Raw genomic sequence first — 19,107 nt, forward strand, 5'->3', positions numbered from 1 at the left:
AACTTTCTGAAGCAATCTGTTGAGAGAATGGATTTCATTCATAAATGTTTGATATTTGACAGGAAGAGGATTGAGTTTTTTCTTGTAAACTGCTGTCCTGCCACGCCGGTCAAGTCATTACAGTATGTTTTAGAGATGCAATGATTAGTGCATTCATCGATTAGTCGATCAAAAACAAAACAATTGCCAGTTATTTAGATAAAAGATCAGTCATTTTATTAATAAGAAGTAGAACCATTTTTTAAACATTTTTTTTCCACACGCTACCAAGACTGTTGAACGCTGATGAAACACAGATACCACATGATACCAACGCTGTAACTCTATTGGTTCACAAACCTTGTCTGATGCTTGAACCAACTGTCTTACACAGACATAAACAAAACAACCACTTCATTCTGCACCTTTAAACAAGTGGTGTAGATGTATTATTTCTAAAAAATGATTTGTCTGCTTAAAAATGTTGTCAATATGACCTTTGATTTTCTCCTCGATAAATAAACATATGCTGTGTCTGGGGCAATATGTTTACAGTAGAAGAGAACAACACTTTTATGCTTCAGCCTCAGTTATTGCCACAGGCATGCTACCTGAATGACAAAAATTATATATTTTTTATAGACCTTCCCACTTAAAGGTCACATATTGTATACAGCTGAGATTTCCATTTCCATGGGGGGTGGCAGACAGATATTAAAGTATGTCAACATTTTCTAGTATACACCCAAACTAAATTATGAAACCGAAACTGTCCAGTGCTCCTATTAATTTGTCCACAGCTGCACATGCTATATATAGAATATAGCATAAGCAGCTAAGTAAGTGTGCTGCTGGAGAGAAACTTTTTGCTGCAGTCTTTGGCACACATACTGCGCTTGAGTTCATTGTCACATTGAGGCAACCTTGAAGCATATTTTTCGAGCACACGGTACAGGTAGCGTCGTTCATGAGCAGGTATTTCTGCTCCCTGCGTACCCAGCCTGCCAGCAGACTGTCAAAGAGGACCTCCACACCTCCATCTTCACAATTTATTGACTTACCTCTACTTTTCCTTCATCCCCTGGGCCAGCGCTGCTCGCCTCAGCACATCACAGCCTAACACCTTGCCTGTCTGAACCTTCTCCTGCCTCGCCGGCTACTGACACACGCCAATGCTGTAATTAGGTGTGGGTGGTGCAGCGCAGACTGATATCATTGACTTTCAGGGACGAATGAGCCCGACAGTATCAACATTGTGAGCAAACAGAGGAAGAATTTGTTACTCAAGTTCAGGCTCGGTTTAGCCTTTTATCTTCTAAGGCACATTTCGCCCGTCACATTATTTATGATCACTGGAGGAAGTCTGTTTTTTTGGGATGAATCCCAATAAAAAGTCAGAAAAATGAAACCCCACATGGGCTTTCCTAGTGTAGAAGATACTTTTAAAAGGACATGTGAGATGAATAAATACAAAAGTGTGTAAAAAATACTGATCGGAGCCCATAAACAGCTGAACATCCCAATTACCACGGGAAGTGTGGAGCTCTTTCTTAATTATATTCTACACAAATTAGTCAATTAACTCTTTTAAACACCCAATTAATCATGAAACCACTTCAACGAGGCAGTTTATCATGTACAACACGTTTACACATACTCACATGTAACCTTGTGGGGACCACAGAGCAAACACAGGGGGCACTACTATGAAATCCCATCGCTCTATGTTTCACATTCAATCACTTATCGCACAATTACTGCAGGCCGGACACACAGGCACACCTCTGGATTTATGTGGCAGGTTTACCAGCAAAGTCCCTGATCCAACACCGCATGACATTTTTCTCTCTGGTCGTTTTCCGGGACGAACAACGTCAAGTGCTGACAGTGGTAAATTCTGGTAGTAATAGCAATAATTGATGACTGGCTATTTATGGGGATGAAACCAGTCTGGCAGGACAAGGTCAGAAATGTGATTTACAGTATTATCCCCACGAGACAAAGAGAAATAAAATACCCTTTTGCCTTGAGCAGAGGAATTGTGATGTTTGTATTCGGTTCGAGTAAGGTGAGTCACACCAGCTCAAAGCAGGACACAGTGTGATCTTTCCGGAGACACAGAGTTAAATGTTAAGCTTGATTAGTGCTTGCACTTTTTCCTCTTTGCAAAATCAACTCCACACTGCACGATATGAGCCCCCCCAGTGTTTACATGCAAGCCTGCTGCAGTGTATTTTCATCAACTCCGGAGCCGAAACAGTCAAACAGCTGGAAGTGCAAGTATGTCATCTGTTTTAATAAGGAGCCCTTTTCCGTGACACTTTAAGTGGGTTGCGTTAATGCTTTCATAACCCTATAATTAGCAAGGCACGGTTTCACAAAGCAGATTATTCAGCAGTGGCTGCACAAGCAACTGCTTAGCTGACTTGATTTTGTGCATCAGCATCACCTGTATGGGGGAATCTGGGGAGGGAGGGAGGGAGGGAGGGAGAGGCTGCTTCAGCTACTCCTTCCTTGAGCGTGGGATGATGTGATAAACGTCAAGTGTGCCTATACATGTGTGCAGCTGCATATTTCATGGTTAGTTACCAGAGCGCTCTCACAACCTGAGAGTAGATATCTCAAACAAATCCCGGGGATTTCAGGGGAAGTAAGTGTGAGCACCAGCACAATTAGATAAACACTCACTGCACCCTCCAAGGTGGCTGAAGTAAAGAAAGTGCAAGGTGACATTTACACTGCAGTCGCAGCTGTAGAGCCAAAGTAGCTGTATCATTTTAACATGGAACTTGGTTTTGTGGGATTTTTTACTATGGTGGTAATGAACAAGCCTCCTGTGCCTCTGACTATGATCTGAAACCGCAACTTTAAATGGCTTCTCATTTATTTCAGTTACTATAGAGATTCATGGTGCGTCTGTGATACTAAACAGTCAGTCCACAGTCAAGGCGTTGCTTTGTATGGCTGCTGTGTTATATAAAAAGGACAACTAGATGTCAGTTACCTTCACAGCAGCAGCCTGACATTATAAAGCCTGATAGGAATCGGAGCTTCGCTTCTATCCAGCTGTGGATTCAGGCTGTCTGACAGGCAGAGGAACTATAAAAAATAAAACAGGGGACCAGCTGCATTGGGTGTAGCACCAGCAAACAGAGTCATGAGATATTTGTGGTGAAAAAGTTCGAAATGCAGATTAAGATCAAACATGCATCTTGTTTTCTCCACTGGGAGGACACCCTAGAGGGCACTGCATTGTGTTTTCTCCACTGGAAAGGAACCCTAGAGTGCACTGCATCTTGTTTTCTCCACTGGGAGGGCACCATAGAGGGCACTGCATTGTGTTTTCTCCACTGGAAAGGAACCCTAGAGTGCACTGCATCTTGTTTTCTCCACTGGGAGGACACCCTAGAGGGCACTGCATTGAGTTTTCTCCACTGGGAGGGCACCATAGAGGGCACTGCATTGTGTTTTCTCCACTGGAAAGGAACCCTAGAGTGCACTGCATCTTGTTTTCTCCACTGGGAGGGCACCATAGAGGGCACTGCATTGAGTTTTCTCCACTGGAAAGGAACCCTAGAGTGCACTGCATCTTGTTTTCTCCACTGGGAGGACACCCTAGAGGGCACTGCATCTTGTTTTCCCCACTGGAAGGACAGCCTAGGGGGCACTGCATCTTGTTTTCTCCACTGGAAGGGCACCCGAGAGGGCACTGCATCATGTTTTCTCCACTGGCAATGAGCCCTAGACGCCTCTGCATCATGTTTTCTGCATTGGAAAGGAACCCTAGGGGGCACTGCAACTTGTTTTCTCCACTGGCAATGAGCCCTAGACGCCTCTGCATCATGTTTTCTCCATTGGAAAGGAACCCTAGGGGGCACTGCATCTTGTTTTCCCCACTGGAGGGACACTATAGAGGGCACTGCATTGTGTTTTCTCCACTGGAAAGGCATCCTATAGGTGGCAATTTATCATGTTTTCTCCACTGGAAGGGCCCCCAAGAAGGCACTACATCTCTTTTTTAACAGCACTCATTAGTGTACTTTATGTTTTCTCCACTGGAAGGACGTTCTACAGGGCACTGCATCACATTTTCTTGCACATTGGGCCACCACAGAGGGCACTTTATCATGTTTTATCTACCACAGGGGCATCCAGCAGGCCACTTTTGTTACAATCGACCCTCCTGCCCTCCTCTCCACCAGTGGGTCTGTTTCTGGCAAAAGTAATTAAGATGAATAGGCGGGATAGTTTTGTTTCCAATGTGAAAACAACTTCAAATCTGATTCTTAACTGGTAGTCGGTTCACTAAAACAGAGTGTAAGCAGAATGTCACTGCAGGAAGCAACCGGTTTGCTGCAGACAATGATGATTTAATTAAATGAATCACCTTGAGAGTAAGGACTACAAAGGAAGTGGAAATTCCTCGAGGAGCCTAATCGGGAGAAACTTCCAAGTTTTACAAGGCCAAGTTCCTTCCAATATAACATTTGAATTACTTTTTTTTTTTTTAAACGGATTAATCACGTCAGCAGGAGAAGGGGAGTTGGTGTGGGGGGTGGTCGCATGGAAGTATCATCCATCATAAAGGAGCAGGATCGGAGTCTCCTCAAGCAACCTCTGATCACTGCAGAATAAGACTAATTACAGAGAGGGAAATCTCTGAGCGGCCTCAGTCTGACAAAAGACAGGCACCCTCATCTCCCACTCTGCAGCCTCTGAGAAGAAAAGCTCAAGTGAAGTGCACAAAAACAACAACACACCACACGCGCGCGCGCGTCTCCCCCATGCCTAGAAAACGCAGTGTTTGGCGTTTGCGCTGCGCTCAGTTCCCCCTTCCGACCGGCGCGTGGTTCATTCCAGCGCCTCTGTCTCCACAACGCGAGGTGTGTTTCTGCTGTCACCCACACTGAGCAGCGCTGTTCAATCACTCAGCAAGAGCTGCAAAGTGAATCTCGATGATGGTGTGAGCAGGGATCTCTTCTCGTGCAGGACTGCTTTGTGTTCAGCCGTTTATGGGGTGAGTTATCTCCGGATGCGAATGATCACACCGCCGCCGAGTTTTGTTTCCTAACAAGAAAATAGCGGGTATTCTTTCTTTTTTATATATATTTATAGATAGATAGATAGATTATGATTCAAAAGTGTGGCTGTGTTGTTGAGATGATGCGTAACAAGTGTCCTAATTGATGACCAATTATAAACCAGAGTCAGGAAACCTCATGGGACATGTGAGCACCAGAGGGGATACTACATGTTCAAATCTGGAGAGTTAAAAACAATAATCCACACGTGATTGTTTTCAGTGAGTTAGAGGAGCAGGTTGTACATGTCTTACATAGGCTGAAACCCCACATGAGTTCAAGGTTTGCTTCATGCTTCCTTCATTTTAATGTCAGCCGAAGGACACATCTGCATACCTTCCTTCCTTCCTTTCAGCTGCAAATGTCAGCCCCTGAAGCCTCAGAGAAGCTACACTGAAGAGCTTCACACAAAGGGGAATGCCATTCACACTCTCGCTGTTATAATCAGGTTGTGACAGTGTGTTTGGACACAAAGATTAAATGAAATTGAGATGTCAAAGTACTTTTCTTTCTTTTTTACCTGAATCTGCAGCAGGCAGCCCTCAATGCTTTGTTGGAGATTGTTGTTTTTCTTTCAACAGTGTTGCATTTAAGCAATACATGTGTTTGACTTCCTTTGCTGAGAAAAATAACACTCGCGCCGTGCTCTCGAAATAACCACAGCAAAGAAAACTGAGTTTAAAGAACATGCAAAACACATTAATCTAACTTTGTGTGCAGCGTCTCAATTCCCGCAGCACTGGCTGCAGTGTGGGTTTGAGTTACTGATTCATTTGCTCATTTTCTAAATTATAATGAAATACGCACAGCCCTGGAAATATCTCCCTGCTGCAGCTCTGTCAGGACCGTAAAAATCCTTCGCTGTAATAACTTAGCGTTTTCACCTCTGTTCTCCTGCTGTAATGACAAAGTAAAAGCTCACAGACTTTATGATAGATAATGAGATGTTGATCACCCTATGTCCCTGTCTAATTTCTCACAGTTAACAAACATTCCCACCAGGCTCTCGAGCAAACAAGCCCAGCGACCCAGCTGGTACTTTAAAGTCTTGAGACGGTGACTGACCTGAACTGACACAGCTACCTCTAAAACACTCTTATGTAGAGACTGTGCAGTTGTTATCCTTTGACGCCAGTGGATGTGATTCCTGTCTCCCTGTCTGTCAGCGCCCTTTGTCCTCAGTCCTCTCACATATATGCATTTGCATGTGTTTTCCTGCCCTGCTTGTCTTTCTTTCAGAGTGAGTGACAGCCGCTGTTTAAAAGGAGAGAACAGGCATGTTTGATTGCCTGTTCCCTTCATAACGGTTGTCCAATTTCATGGCTATTAGGCTTGTTAATAGTAGCAGGAGAGAAGAGAGGGCAGAGGGCCTATCGGTGTGCTTGGTTGGACCCTTTGATTAGGGGGCATGGCTTGTGATGCTAAGAGACGGTGTCACATGTCGCATAAATACATCGGCTGACGGGGACACGCTTCGTATGGCCTGTCGGGCCTTACCGATGATCAGACTGGCACAACCCAGGGGGTGTAAGAACATATATGAATTAAGCATTTCTTCTTCATGCCCTTGAAAATTCGATACAATTTTAATGATTTATTCATCAGATTAATTCTCCAGTAATGGAGCCAAAAGTAATGTCATCACAGGACAAACAGCAACAAGAATATGATGCTGTTGATTAAATCCTGTTACATAAATGAAACTCAATTAGAGACATTTATTTCAACTGAATTATATGCATTAGCTGCACTCATTATGGACACAGCCACAGCACCCAGATGCCTGGGGGAAAAACCCCCTCATTACAGTGTCACAAGAGGAAATATGAAAAATGAATGCTTATGTTTTATATTCAAAGCTCCACTTTAAAGATACTGGTGCTGTAGATACGCTGGCTCATGGTGAGAAACAGCGGAGGTCTGTATTTTCAAACCGCCTAGGAGGATTGTTAGAGGCAGGGGTAGGTTGGAGGGAATTGGTTGGAGCAGGAGGTGTAGTTTAAACTGAGCGATTATAAATATGATGATTCATGATTAGAATTATCATCTTGTGAGATTGTTTAATCAGGCACGTCTGAATATGTTTTCCAGAACATGATGCATGAAATCATTATTGCCCCCGGTGACGCTCCTAAAATGAATGTGTCAGAGTGTGAGTCTCAGGCTCGGTTTTCACAATCTGGACAAAAATGATGGATTTCCAATGTTCAAATGTTCTTCTGTGTGTATGTAAAGAGCCACTGAAATCATTTAAGAGTTGATTTATTCATTTATTCAATTATGCCACTTGTAAATAACTTAATTCCATTATTTTTAACTGTATAAATCAGTTGTAAAGATTAAAACCAGACTTTAAAACATACAGCTGAGAGACAGGAAGTGGTTGGTGTCTTCGACTCTTTGTTTCTGCACTGTTGAACTGAGCCTCTGAGCGTCTTTTCTTTTTTTTGTGTCTCTGAAACAGAGACAATCCTGTGTTGATACAGAGTATCTCTCCAACAGACTCTCTTATCTGAAGTGAAAATAGATGCCGCTCTCCGCTACCACTCAAAACATATAACTCCACAGTGTTCAACAGAGGGTTCTCTCCATTGGATGCCAAATTCCTGAATGGGTTCACAACAAAGTCTCCACTTAAAACTGTTAATTTTCTAACAGGGGTCTGACTTTTGATGCAAATCGAAAGACAGCAGTGGGATGATGAAACTGAATATTTATGGTCTTTTCCAGACCCAGAGATCTCTCAGAGTACTTTTGAGCCTTTTTAACAGCAGATGAAATTGCACTTGAAAGTTGTAGGCAGGTTACTTGACAGCTGTGAGAAACTCAAGTGCTTTTTACTATTGTGAGCAAATCACTAAAGTACCTCTCTGGTGATGTGCATTTACGCAAATCCTGCAACGCCAGCCGTAAAAGCTGCCATCTTTTGTGAGCATCGCATCTCTTTAATCTAGTTTGTTCCTCCCCTCTCTCCCTGCTGCAGAATGCATCAGCTGTCGGTGGAAACTGTCTCTAAATCATCTTGGCCCTTGGCTGCGGGGCCGTGAGCAGCTACCATGACGTACCCCAACACCAGCATACTGACAGCCAACTTCAGTGAAGCTTTGGACAGCCATGACTCTGGGGGAAACATCTACCGGCCCTTTTCCGTTTTCAGCGTGCTCACGCTTACATTACTGGCGATGCTGGTGGTGGCCACATTCGTGTGGAACCTGCTGGTGCTAGTGACCATCCTGAGGGTACGAACGTTCCACCGGGTGCCCCACAACCTTGTGGCGTCCATGGCCATCTCCGACGTGATGGTGGCCGCCCTGGTCATGCCGCTCAGCCTCGTCCATGAGCTGAACGGGAGGCTGTGGAAACTGGGCCGCGTGCTGTGCCAGGTGTGGATCTCCTTCGACGTGCTCTGCTGCACAGCCAGCATCTGGAACGTGACGGCCATCGCGCTGGATCGCTACTGGTCCATCACCAGGCACTTGCAGTACACGCTGAAGACACGAAAAAAGATCTCCAATGTGATGATCGCGCTCACGTGGCTGCTGTCCTCCATCATTTCCCTGTCGCCTCTCTTCGGCTGGGGGGAGACCTACTCAGAGGGGATGAAGTGCCAGGTGAGCCAGGAGCCGTCCTACACGATCTTCTCCACCTTCGGAGCCTTTTACCTGCCACTTTGTGTGGTGCTGTTTGTTTATTGGAAGATCTACAAGGCTGCCAAGTTTCGGATTGGCTCCCGCAAGACCAACACGATAACACCCATGGCTGAGGTGATTATTTATTCTCTTCTTTTTCTTTATAAATCACAGTATGTTAATCATCCCCATTGTCAAAGTATTGGGTAATACATGTAGAGAGACACTTCTTGAAACCAAGCAGGGAGCTATAATAGGCAGTTACACTGAACGAGCTGTTTGAGCTGTACGAGTCAGAAAGGTTGGTTGAAAGCACTTTGTATACAACTCATGTTGAGATGCTGTTGTGGAGTTAACAATCCAAATATTCTAAGTGCAAATACGCCGTCAGCCAGCAGAGAAAGACATCCGGTGCTACGGTGAAGTTTAGCCCACCAGAAACTTCAACTTTGGGCCGCAAAGCTGAAAATAGTCTCAAGTCCCCAACTACGTAAGACGGAGAAAGAGGACAGCTGCGTCACAGTATTAGCTCAATAAGACTAATGCTTTTCACCTGAAAAAACACAGTACTTGAGAGAGGGTGTTTACAATGGCAAGTTCAATGGCCAGAGGAAAAAGCTGAATCCCTCATTAGAGCACTCTCACGTGAGATCTATGACTCAACATATCGGAGACAGATTGGTCGTCATCCACGACGAAGAGCTCTCCATGTGACCACGGGTGAGGTCCGACCCCATATTGGAAGCTGCAGTGCAGAGGCAGCACAGCAGATAAGCCAGTATGACCAACAGGTAGCATTCAGCGTGCAGGAGGTGATTCAACTGTGACCATCGAAGAGAGGTGAGAGACAGTCAGCTAAGGACAGAATTGATGGACGGGAGAAACCCCACTCGGGGACTATAGGTGCGGGCGTCACGGGAAGGAGATGCCCAAGGCAAATGCCCAGCATTAAAATCTGAGTGTGGAAAATATGGGAAAAAGGCCACTGGGAGAGAAAATGTTTTCGAGTCAGCAAAGAAGGGAAAGTAGTACCCAGAGAAGAAGTGAAGGAAAACAAGAACAGTGCAGAGCATTGCTTGGGAGGTCAAGTACATCTTTAATATAGACGTTGCAAAAGGTGGAGATGAAGCCGGGGGAACCAGCAGGGGCCATTTAAACCAAACCCAGTCACCCCCTGTCCAACCTGTCAGTCCACATTCTTCAGGTTTATGGCAGATATAACTGCATGAAGAGTTTAGCATCCCTACAATTATCGTGCGTTTTGGGAGGTATCCATTCAAGCACTTACACTGGGCATGATTAATTACATGAGCAGATTAGTAAATATACAATTTGTCAACTGTAGCAAGTCCCCTATATGATCTGCTGGAAGGAGAAACTACCACGACATTGGATCAGGCACTTCTAGCAACTCAGAGAAGCCCTTATCACTTCACCTGCTCTGGCACACTATTACCAACAGAGGCAGACAGCTGTTTAAGCAGAGGCACTCGCTGTTGTAGTTCCCAGGAGAAAGACAGACGAGGAAATCAGGTGTGTGTAATGTGAGAATGAATGGCAGGATTATGGAGAAACACTGGAGATTGCTGATGCACCATCACGCAGGCCATTAAACGACAAAGGCGACCACACAAAGACAGACGTCGCTTGTCATATCAATGCTGTCATTTACACTTGGCCAATAGCAAAGCACAAACTGGACAAGATAAAGAGGGATAAGCAACTGCAAAGTGTTCTGAAAATAATCAAAGATGGATGAACAAGTGAGAAGCATCACAATCACAACTGGTTTGCCTTGTTGGTGTTTTTCCGGAACATCATATCTAATGTTGTTCCAGGACCATCATTGAAATTGACGTTGACCTCATGTTTTTGTAATGTCATAGCTTAGCATCTCGGGAAAAAAGATGCACAAGAGAGACGTTATCCTTTGTAACACATATTTAATGTTGTGAAATGTTGTGAAACCTGTTTTCCTACAACCCACCAACCTATTTCAGTTCCCTAAACCTCACTAAGTACTTTGTTGCCTAAACCCAAGCAGGGATTTTTGTGACCTAAACCTAATGAAGTATTTTAGTTCCCTGAACCTTACCAAGCTTTTTTTTTTTGCCTAAACCTAACCAAGTATTTTGGTTCCCGAAAGCTAACGAAGTATTTTTTGTCTAAACCTAGCTAAGTATTCTAGTTCCCTAAACCTAAGTATTTAAGTTCCCTAAATCCAACCAAGTAGTTTTGTTGCCTAAATCAAACTTAGTATTTTAGTTTCCTAAACCTAACTGAGTATTTTAGTTCCCTAAACCTAACCGAGTATTATGTTGCCTGAACCTAACCGAGTATTTTAGTTCCCCAAACTTAACCTAACAGTGACACAAAACTGGGGGGAAAAACCCTGAAAAAAGTTAATAAATGATAAAGTGAATAGTGTAATAATAAGTTCTTAACAGGATATAAATCCTGGTCTCCTAAGTGATAATCTTATAGTTAACCCACTCAGCCATGACGGCTTGCTCCACATGTTTTGTAAGTTGAAATGATGCGTCCCTCGGCGGCATTAATTAGGATGTTCTGGGAACAACACCAGTATGGTGACATTAAATACACCAGCATCATAAACAGTGCAAAAAACTATTACACAGCGGAAGACTCATTATCAATATATAAAGGCCTTATCACACCAGGCTGCTTTTATATATCCATAATCCAAAAGTCAATGAGAGGAAATATCAGAAAGCAGCCATAGGAAACTATGTGGTAAGCCTGAAGTATCTGCTGATAATAAACACATAGTGGAGACAACTGCTACTTCTACCACGACACAAGCACACACAGCACAAAGAGCCATTACAACCTTCACCTCTGCCTCGACGACCATGGCAACAGATAGAGGCAAGAAATACACTGTGACATCAGACTACTACGAATATAACCTGGATGTTTTACACCTGCCTACCGCCGAAGAAAAGACCAGGTTTTTGGAAACCTCATTTGCAAGATTTGGTATTCCTGAACAGGAAGTTAGTGAAAGACTTTTGCAAACATTATGACAATGAAGACAAAGCATAGAATGGACCTCCTGCAGCATCCATCATCCAAGAGAGCTGCGACTGGGAAAACAGAGAATATGAAATCAAGCTCAGTGCCAGTAAGATCTGAAACATGATATCAGGGCTCTGGTCATGGAGAGAGTGAGAGTTATGGATTTCAGGAAAGGGTTTGAAACTAGAGCTGATAATCGAAGGCAATGTAAGGTCAAGCCAAGGATGTGAATTCTGATATATTAGGGTAATAAATATAGAAGGACACACCTTTATCAAATTAGTATTTCTTCTTATGCGGATGCCCCTGACCCATTAATATGAGTTGCAGTGAAATTATTTATTATTTTTACCTGATGAGCTATTCAATAGCAATCAGGCAAACATGAGTATCCAGTGTATGAACATACGGACAAATAATTGAAGCAGTCCTGCTCATCACCACAGGCAGCTTGTTAATGTGCATCGGCAGAAGGTAGAAGTCTATAAATACCACCTCCGGCATCCTTAATGGGCCACTGCACCTTCCGAGCTGCGGCGTTTTCTCTAATCAGCAGACACAAAGGTCTAGATCTATTCCGCAAGCATTAGCAAACATTTAATCAGGCAAATTTTCCCTGTGAAAATTGAGCCGGCGCCCACTTTTCACCGGCCCTTATGGTGGCAAATGCAATTTTAAATACCCTCCGAAAACACCTCGATGATAGAGATTATGCCACTTTTGTGCACCTCAGAGCAGACATCTTTTTCTTCCACCTGCAAAAGACTACTTATGAAAGGCACTCAGCGTCTGAACATTGGGAGAAAATGGCTAACTTCCTGAGAAAAGGAGAAATGTTTCAAATGTTGAGAACACACACTGTTTTTTATGATAATTTACGTAATACATTTTGCAATTACCCAAAAATCCTCAAGATACCCCTTAGTTGTGCAAGCGTGACAGCAGCCGGCATGGTCAAGAAGAACCGAGCGTTGAATAAATTAGCCGCATCTTTTGTTGCCTTGATGGACAGACTTCTACGTCAAGTTTCATTACACAGGCAATCACTCTTGTAGCTATGGCAATTAAACGAAATATGTTTTATCGGTCATTTTGCTTTCCGCAGACATACTCACAGCTTATGGTTGTATTATACAAGTCTCATTACCCAGCCAAAGTTCATTCTCATCATTTCCCAGCGTACGGCGAAGAGTCGAGGCACCGAGCCCTGCAAAGAGCCTGTAAGGAGTTGGGATGTGAGCGGTAGCATCAACATCCAAGATAATAAACCCCCTGCACTCATCCATCAACACCCACTCAAAGACATTAAGAGATCCACACGTACACATGCCACCAGAAATAGAGTGCATTGATAAGTAAGGTGCACAGATTCATGGCCTAGATGCACAAATAGCTGTGCTGAAAGCCATAAAATGTCTCGTTTCAGAAAGCGCTTATTGTCACTGCGAATATGAGTGTACAGTTTAGATTCAATAATACCTCTAAACACTCTAGATTTACCTGGCCTTCAACACATAAAGCACGCTTGTCATCCTTTCTTGAACAGTTACACCTGTCAAACATATGAAAGGAGGGGAAAAATTCTTAACAAGACAAAAAAAAACATCCATATCTGCGGGCGGAAGGGTTTTGTCATCAGAGAAAAGAAAGAAAATCCACTTTTGCAACAAATAGCAGCTTTAAAGGTCAAATCTGTAGGGTTTTGGGTGGTTTAGGGGCATAAACATGTTTTAGTTAGTGTGAAATCACCTGAAAATAAAAATCTTTATGTTTTCGTTCGTTAGAATGAGCCATGAACGGATAACTTTCTGGGCTACAAAGAAAAACATAAGACTAGAAGGAGACTTGGATGACTGTTGAATACTTAGCATCAGGTTGCTGAAGGATAAGATCTCCATGTATTTAATAGAAGTGAGCCATTTAAGGTGAGTCTTACCTTCTTAGTTTCAAAGTGCCTCATAGTCTCACCACTGATCCACAGTTAAGTGCCTATTTTCGCTCCTGCGCCATCTAGTACATCATGTTGAAGCCTCTAAAAACCATCCACCAAACATGAAACCTTCCCAACAGCCCTATGCTTTTAACCTCTGGCCTCTGCTGCAAATGCATTTGCCTCGTCCATCATAACGTTTTTAGGCCCCGCTGAACCGTATTGATTCAAGTAAATTCACTTCAGAGGGAACGCGTTTCTCCATCCGTGCGCAGGTTCTTGTTCAAACAGAAAACAGCAGTTTAGAGCGCTTTGCTTCTGACATGTCTTACAGGGACGGTGAGTCTCTATAAAAGCTGTGAGGCTGCCGGATGACCTGGGCGACTTCACCTGATAAACAGAAAAATAAAGTCAGCCTTGAGCTGTGCTAGGCAACAAATAGGAAGAGGGGGAGTCCGCAAATTAATGTTGACATTTCTTTTTCCTCTTCCCCGGCGCTGCGGTGTGTTTTGAGAAATGGCACAAAATGGGCTGCTGGAAAATGCAGATTACGACACAGCTCTGGCTTTATGCACTCTGTCGTGTGTGTGTGCGCGCATGTGTGTGTGAGATGAAAGAATAAGCTCTGGCTCGTTGATCCACCTGTTGATTCACACTTCTGTTCAGCAGCCTGTAATCCATCTTTTGTCGAGCAGCCACAAAATTCCCACTTGAGCATTTGCTTCTCTTTGGCCCACATTGTTAAATTCATTGCCTTTCTAATGCAAACCAGGTTTGGGTCATTTATGAGTAACTGCTTTATTGTCTGATCTCCTGTCTCGCAGGTAAAGGAGGAGACGCATCAGCCACAGATGGTGTTTACTGTGCGCCACGCCACCGTGACCTTCCAGACGGACGGGGATACCTGGCGCGAGCAGAAGGAGAAAAAGGCGGCGCTGATGGTCGGCATCCTGATCGGCGTGTTCGTACTTTGCTGGATTCCCTTCTTCATCACCGAGCTCATCGTGCCGCTGTGCTCCTGTGACATCCCGCCCATCTGGAAGAGCATCTTCCTGTGGCTGGGCTACTCCAACTCCTTCTTCAACCCGCTCATATACACCGCCTTTAACAAGAACTACAACAACGCCCTGAGGAACCTCTTCTCCCGGCAGCGCTGAGCCGCTCTGAGGGCCGGGAAGACACACTTCACCAGCACGTCGCTCCTCCAGACAGAAAGGGACTGACCTGTCTGTATCTGTCACTCCATCATCCGTCAGATGGATGACAACCAGAAACTATGTCTGACAAACTGTCTTTAAATATGTGTCATTTTTATTTATGTTCTGTTTTGTTTATCGCCACTCCGGAGGTAACCTCGCAGCTGGACTGAGACGGGTGTCTGCATTATGTCTCTACAAAGAGAGGAATAAATTGGTGGTGTCGTTGCAGCAGCTGATGCAGTGCTGTCGACATGTTGGTTTCTTTCTGCCGTTTCAGGCTTATTAGGGAGCGAGGAGCGTTAACTCCCTCATAAACAGTTTCATCATCGTATGGGAGGCTGCTGGGAATGATTTCAAAGTAAAAGCTGGGAGAAATGTTCTCGAAACTGAACAAAAAGCACCTCATGAATAATAAGCCAAGAACAAAACTGTGCATTCTTTATTAAACACGACAAAGTGCTCATCACCCACGAATAATATTTCGAGCTAAAAAAGCCGATTTGGTTGCAGAGAAAGAAGGATCGTAGGAACTGACAGCTCTGCAGCGAGGTCACATAAAGTGCTCAGCTACCTTCACCTGCACATGAACACCATGGCTAGATAAATGTGCAGTCTTTCCTCTGATTCCAGTCGGCTTTACACCGAATCTCCTCACAGACACACTTACGCACTCCCATGCCTTTTACGAAAGCAGGGAAACAGCAGAACGTGTTATTATTCCTATCATCTTCGAATAGATCGTTCATAAACTCTTGCCACGATGCATACATCAGATGTGTGCACACACTGTGTAAAGCTATTCAGAGCGTTATTATGATAGATAAAGATCTGTTGCTGGAGAAGTCGGTAGGAATTAAACTGGAAAATAAAAAATACATATGTTGCTTCAGTGAGACATGCATGTTTGTAAGTAGTATACTGTAGTAGAAGGTGTATGGGAGTAAGAGAAGCTAATGTTCACCAAAACAAATGTCCCCGATGAGCTACGCACACAAAACAGTTGCATCAGTTGTTCTAATGTTTTTTTAATTGTGGGTCTTCGTCAGCTTTTTCATGGCTCCCCTGTTTCCTGTTCACATCGCCACTCTGCTGAAAGTGTTTTGCCCTGTAGACTCGAGAAGTGAACCTTTATTTTGTTGTGTAATGTTCTGTAATGTGAAGAATCGAGCATGAGGAGGTGATCCTCAGCAAATAGTCGCGCTAGAAACTTCTTTCTCTTCTTTGGGGGGGACGGCAGGGAGAAGATAAAAGGTCCATTGTGAATGATTTAGTGGTGTGTAGCCTTGTGGTTGCACCAACTGACAACCCTCGTCTCACCCTCCTCTACAGTGGCCACAGAAACAAAGCACTAAAAAACAAACACTAAAATACCCCTAACTTACAGTCCTGTATACTAATATAAACATAGTTTCCATTTCTGCCACTCAACGCCCCAAATCGGACACACTGGACCTTTAAAGGGATAGTTCGGGGCTTTTAATTGGGGGTTGTTTGAGGTGCTTATCCCTAGTCAGTGTACTACTTGCAGTAGCTGCCCGTCAGCTCTCCCTTTGTGTGGAGAAGCAGCGCGTAGCACTGACAGCTTTATGCTGCCATCAAACAGCCTTTTCCTTTGGCACTACATTCCCTCAACGGCACAACATCCATATTCCTACGCACAAGTGCAGCTGTGTGTGTGTGTGTGTGTGGTGTAATAAAGTGCATGGCAGTTTGGCTTGTGTGTAGGAATACAGATGTTGTCAGTTGAGGGAATGCAGCGCCAAAGGAAAAACACAGCACACTATACACTGAAACAGATCTGTATCTCTTAAGTAGGGCTTATTTTAGGTGGCTAAAATCCATGTTGCTACTGGTTCAAAGTATAATGCTCTGTTGCCTGCTGGCGCTACACGCTGCTTCTCCACACAGGGGAAGACCTGACGCTCATCTACTGCAGGGAGTACACTGACTAGGGATACGTACCTCATACAACCCCCATCAAAAGATCCGAACTGTCCCTTTAAGGCTGATTGGAATGTTAGATTTGCATGTATCTGACCATAAATGAGAAACTTTGACCTGATGAAAGTGTCAAAGGAAAAGTCAGGGGTTCCCAAAAGTCTATAGGAGACATTGTTTGGGAATCTGTTTCAATTTTTACGTTTGTTCAGTAGTTGTTGAGACATTTGTCTGAAAACCAAAACTGTCCACCTCCTTGTGGCACTGGAGGATTAGACAGCGGATCACCAACATCGGTAGGACTCATCATCTGTGAACAGTTAGTGTCCGTTCAACATTCGTGCCAATCTTGTAGATCAACTTGTAGATGTAGAGATACGCATTTCACACATAAAGTGACAACTTTTACCTGTGGGTGGTGCTTTATGTAAAACTCATTGAGATTCATCCCCGTGGCTCCACGGATATCATGGAAATTTTAGGCGAATCCAATAGTATCTAATGGTTGTTGGGATATTTCAAGTGGTGCATCAATCATCTGGCATTTTCATCCCATGTCCATTTCACAAGACATCAACAATATGTGGCTTTACAACCCCCCGTCACAGCAGTGTGTGAAATAGTCACAGAATGTAATCTATAGGATTAGTACACATGGACACACATTTAAATTTTTGTGACATTCAGCACAACTTTGAAATTGAAAATTCATGTTCATGTCTACAAATCCTGTAGATTCAGTTACGTGACTATTTCACAAACTGCTGTGATACTGTGTTGGGCTGCACACAGAGATCTGTCAGACAACAGTAGTGGTAAATCTTAAAAAAAAAATGTTTTTATTAAAAATGATCTTTAAGTTCTCTACCTGACCTCAACCTTTCACCTTGACCAACTTTTACATTTAATTTATGTAAGAAATAGCCTCAATAGAAAAAATAAATCCTTCGGGCGATGATACTTTATCAGCTTGAATGATGAAGGAACAGAAATATCTATAAAAAAATAAAGAAGATAAAAAAATAGCCCACTAATTGTAATGGTTGTTCCAGTGATGACAATATTCTGTGGTAAACAATGAAATGCATGAAATATCGACGGGAAAAATAAACGATAGTGCCGGGGTAACTTGTCTGTTCTCTCTTCGCGCTTCTGTCATGTATTAATCAGCTTGGGCCGACGTTGTATTGCAGGATTCACTTATTGAAATGACTTCTCACTGCTCTCCACATCGCCTGAGGACGGTTGATTATTCACCCTTTGCCCGTCTTGTTCTGTGTGATGACTCTGCTCAGGAAATGCAAAGTGTTGCAGCTATGCGTTGTTTAACATCCGTCTCCATTTTTCATGTTCATAAGACGTAAACAAATGTGGGCAATTACCTCCTTTGGAAGCACTTGTTGTAAAACAAACATGAAAGTGTTGGACTTTTTGATGGTGTATCGTGTGTAATTGTGTCAGTGTTTTTTCAATGTGTGCATGTTTTTTCGTCCAGAGGAGCCTTTGATGATAAAATTGACAATAAAGCAGCGCTTAATTTGTAATACACAGTGTCACGTTTGGCACTTTGACAAGAAAGCCTGTGAAATTCACCGCCGTGCCAGCTGAGCCACGAGGCACACCGCAAGAAATTCTCGAACAACTGACTTCACACATACTGTACAGTAAAGAAAGGGTAAAAACAAGCATGAAATGGAGAAAAAAACGTGTGTTTTAGTTTGAATAATAATTCATTTTTACGAGGATCATTGCCCAACTACTGGAGGTCATTTGACAAACACAGATTTATGTGTCCTATCTTTCCACGGTGCCACTGCCAGCACGCACAGTTCAGAGCCAGGAGCGAGCCTGCTGCTGTTCAAAGAAGCACATCCATCCATGTTTTCAGGGGAAGACAGCATGCATGAAAATGCGGCTTGGCTAAACTGACTTCGGATTAGAACCAAATGCCTCTGGCAAGGCAGACCTGTGTTTTAGCTGACGAGTTTGACAAAAATAGATGCAGCAAGCAGCCTCATCATCACACGTGTACAGTGACAGAAGGTGGTTGCTCACCACAGTCAGAAAAGAGGCGAAAAACCAATGCAATGAATGGCCAAAGACGCTTGTGAGGATTCTCTTAACATATTTTCATTAATGGGGATTAATTATGTTTGATTTCAGGCTCATAATTTTAGTTTGGGTTACTACTAGATTAGGTTTACATGCTTTAATGCTCAAAAAAACACCAGTTTTCTAATATTGTCCAATGCTGCAGCATTGTATTCAATTCAGCGGCAGACTCAGGATGTTAGAGGGTCAAAAGCTAAAAA

At 43.5% G+C, this 19,107-nt stretch overlaps 1 protein-coding gene across 1 annotated transcript; it reads left to right on the forward strand.

Annotated features, from left to right (window-relative positions):
* Positions 1 to 4,924: 4,924 nt before the first annotated feature.
* Positions 4,925 to 18,744, forward strand: htr5ab (5-hydroxytryptamine (serotonin) receptor 5A-b). The gene is made up of 3 exons (XM_084340278.1): positions 4,925 to 4,996; positions 8,044 to 8,824; positions 14,483 to 18,744. Exons 2-3 carry the CDS (start codon positions 8,117 to 8,119, stop codon positions 14,813 to 14,815), a joined length of 1,041 nt encoding a protein of 346 aa, XP_084196404.1. The 5' UTR covers positions 4,925 to 4,996; positions 8,044 to 8,116; the 3' UTR covers positions 14,816 to 18,744.
* The last annotated feature ends 363 nt before the right edge of the window (positions 18,745 to 19,107 follow it).

The sequence above is a fragment of the Pagrus pagrus genome (assembly GCF_965226575.1).
Source record: "Pagrus pagrus genome assembly, chromosome: 20".
In the NCBI taxonomy this organism is placed as follows: Eukaryota; Metazoa; Chordata; class Actinopteri; order Spariformes; family Sparidae; genus Pagrus; species Pagrus pagrus.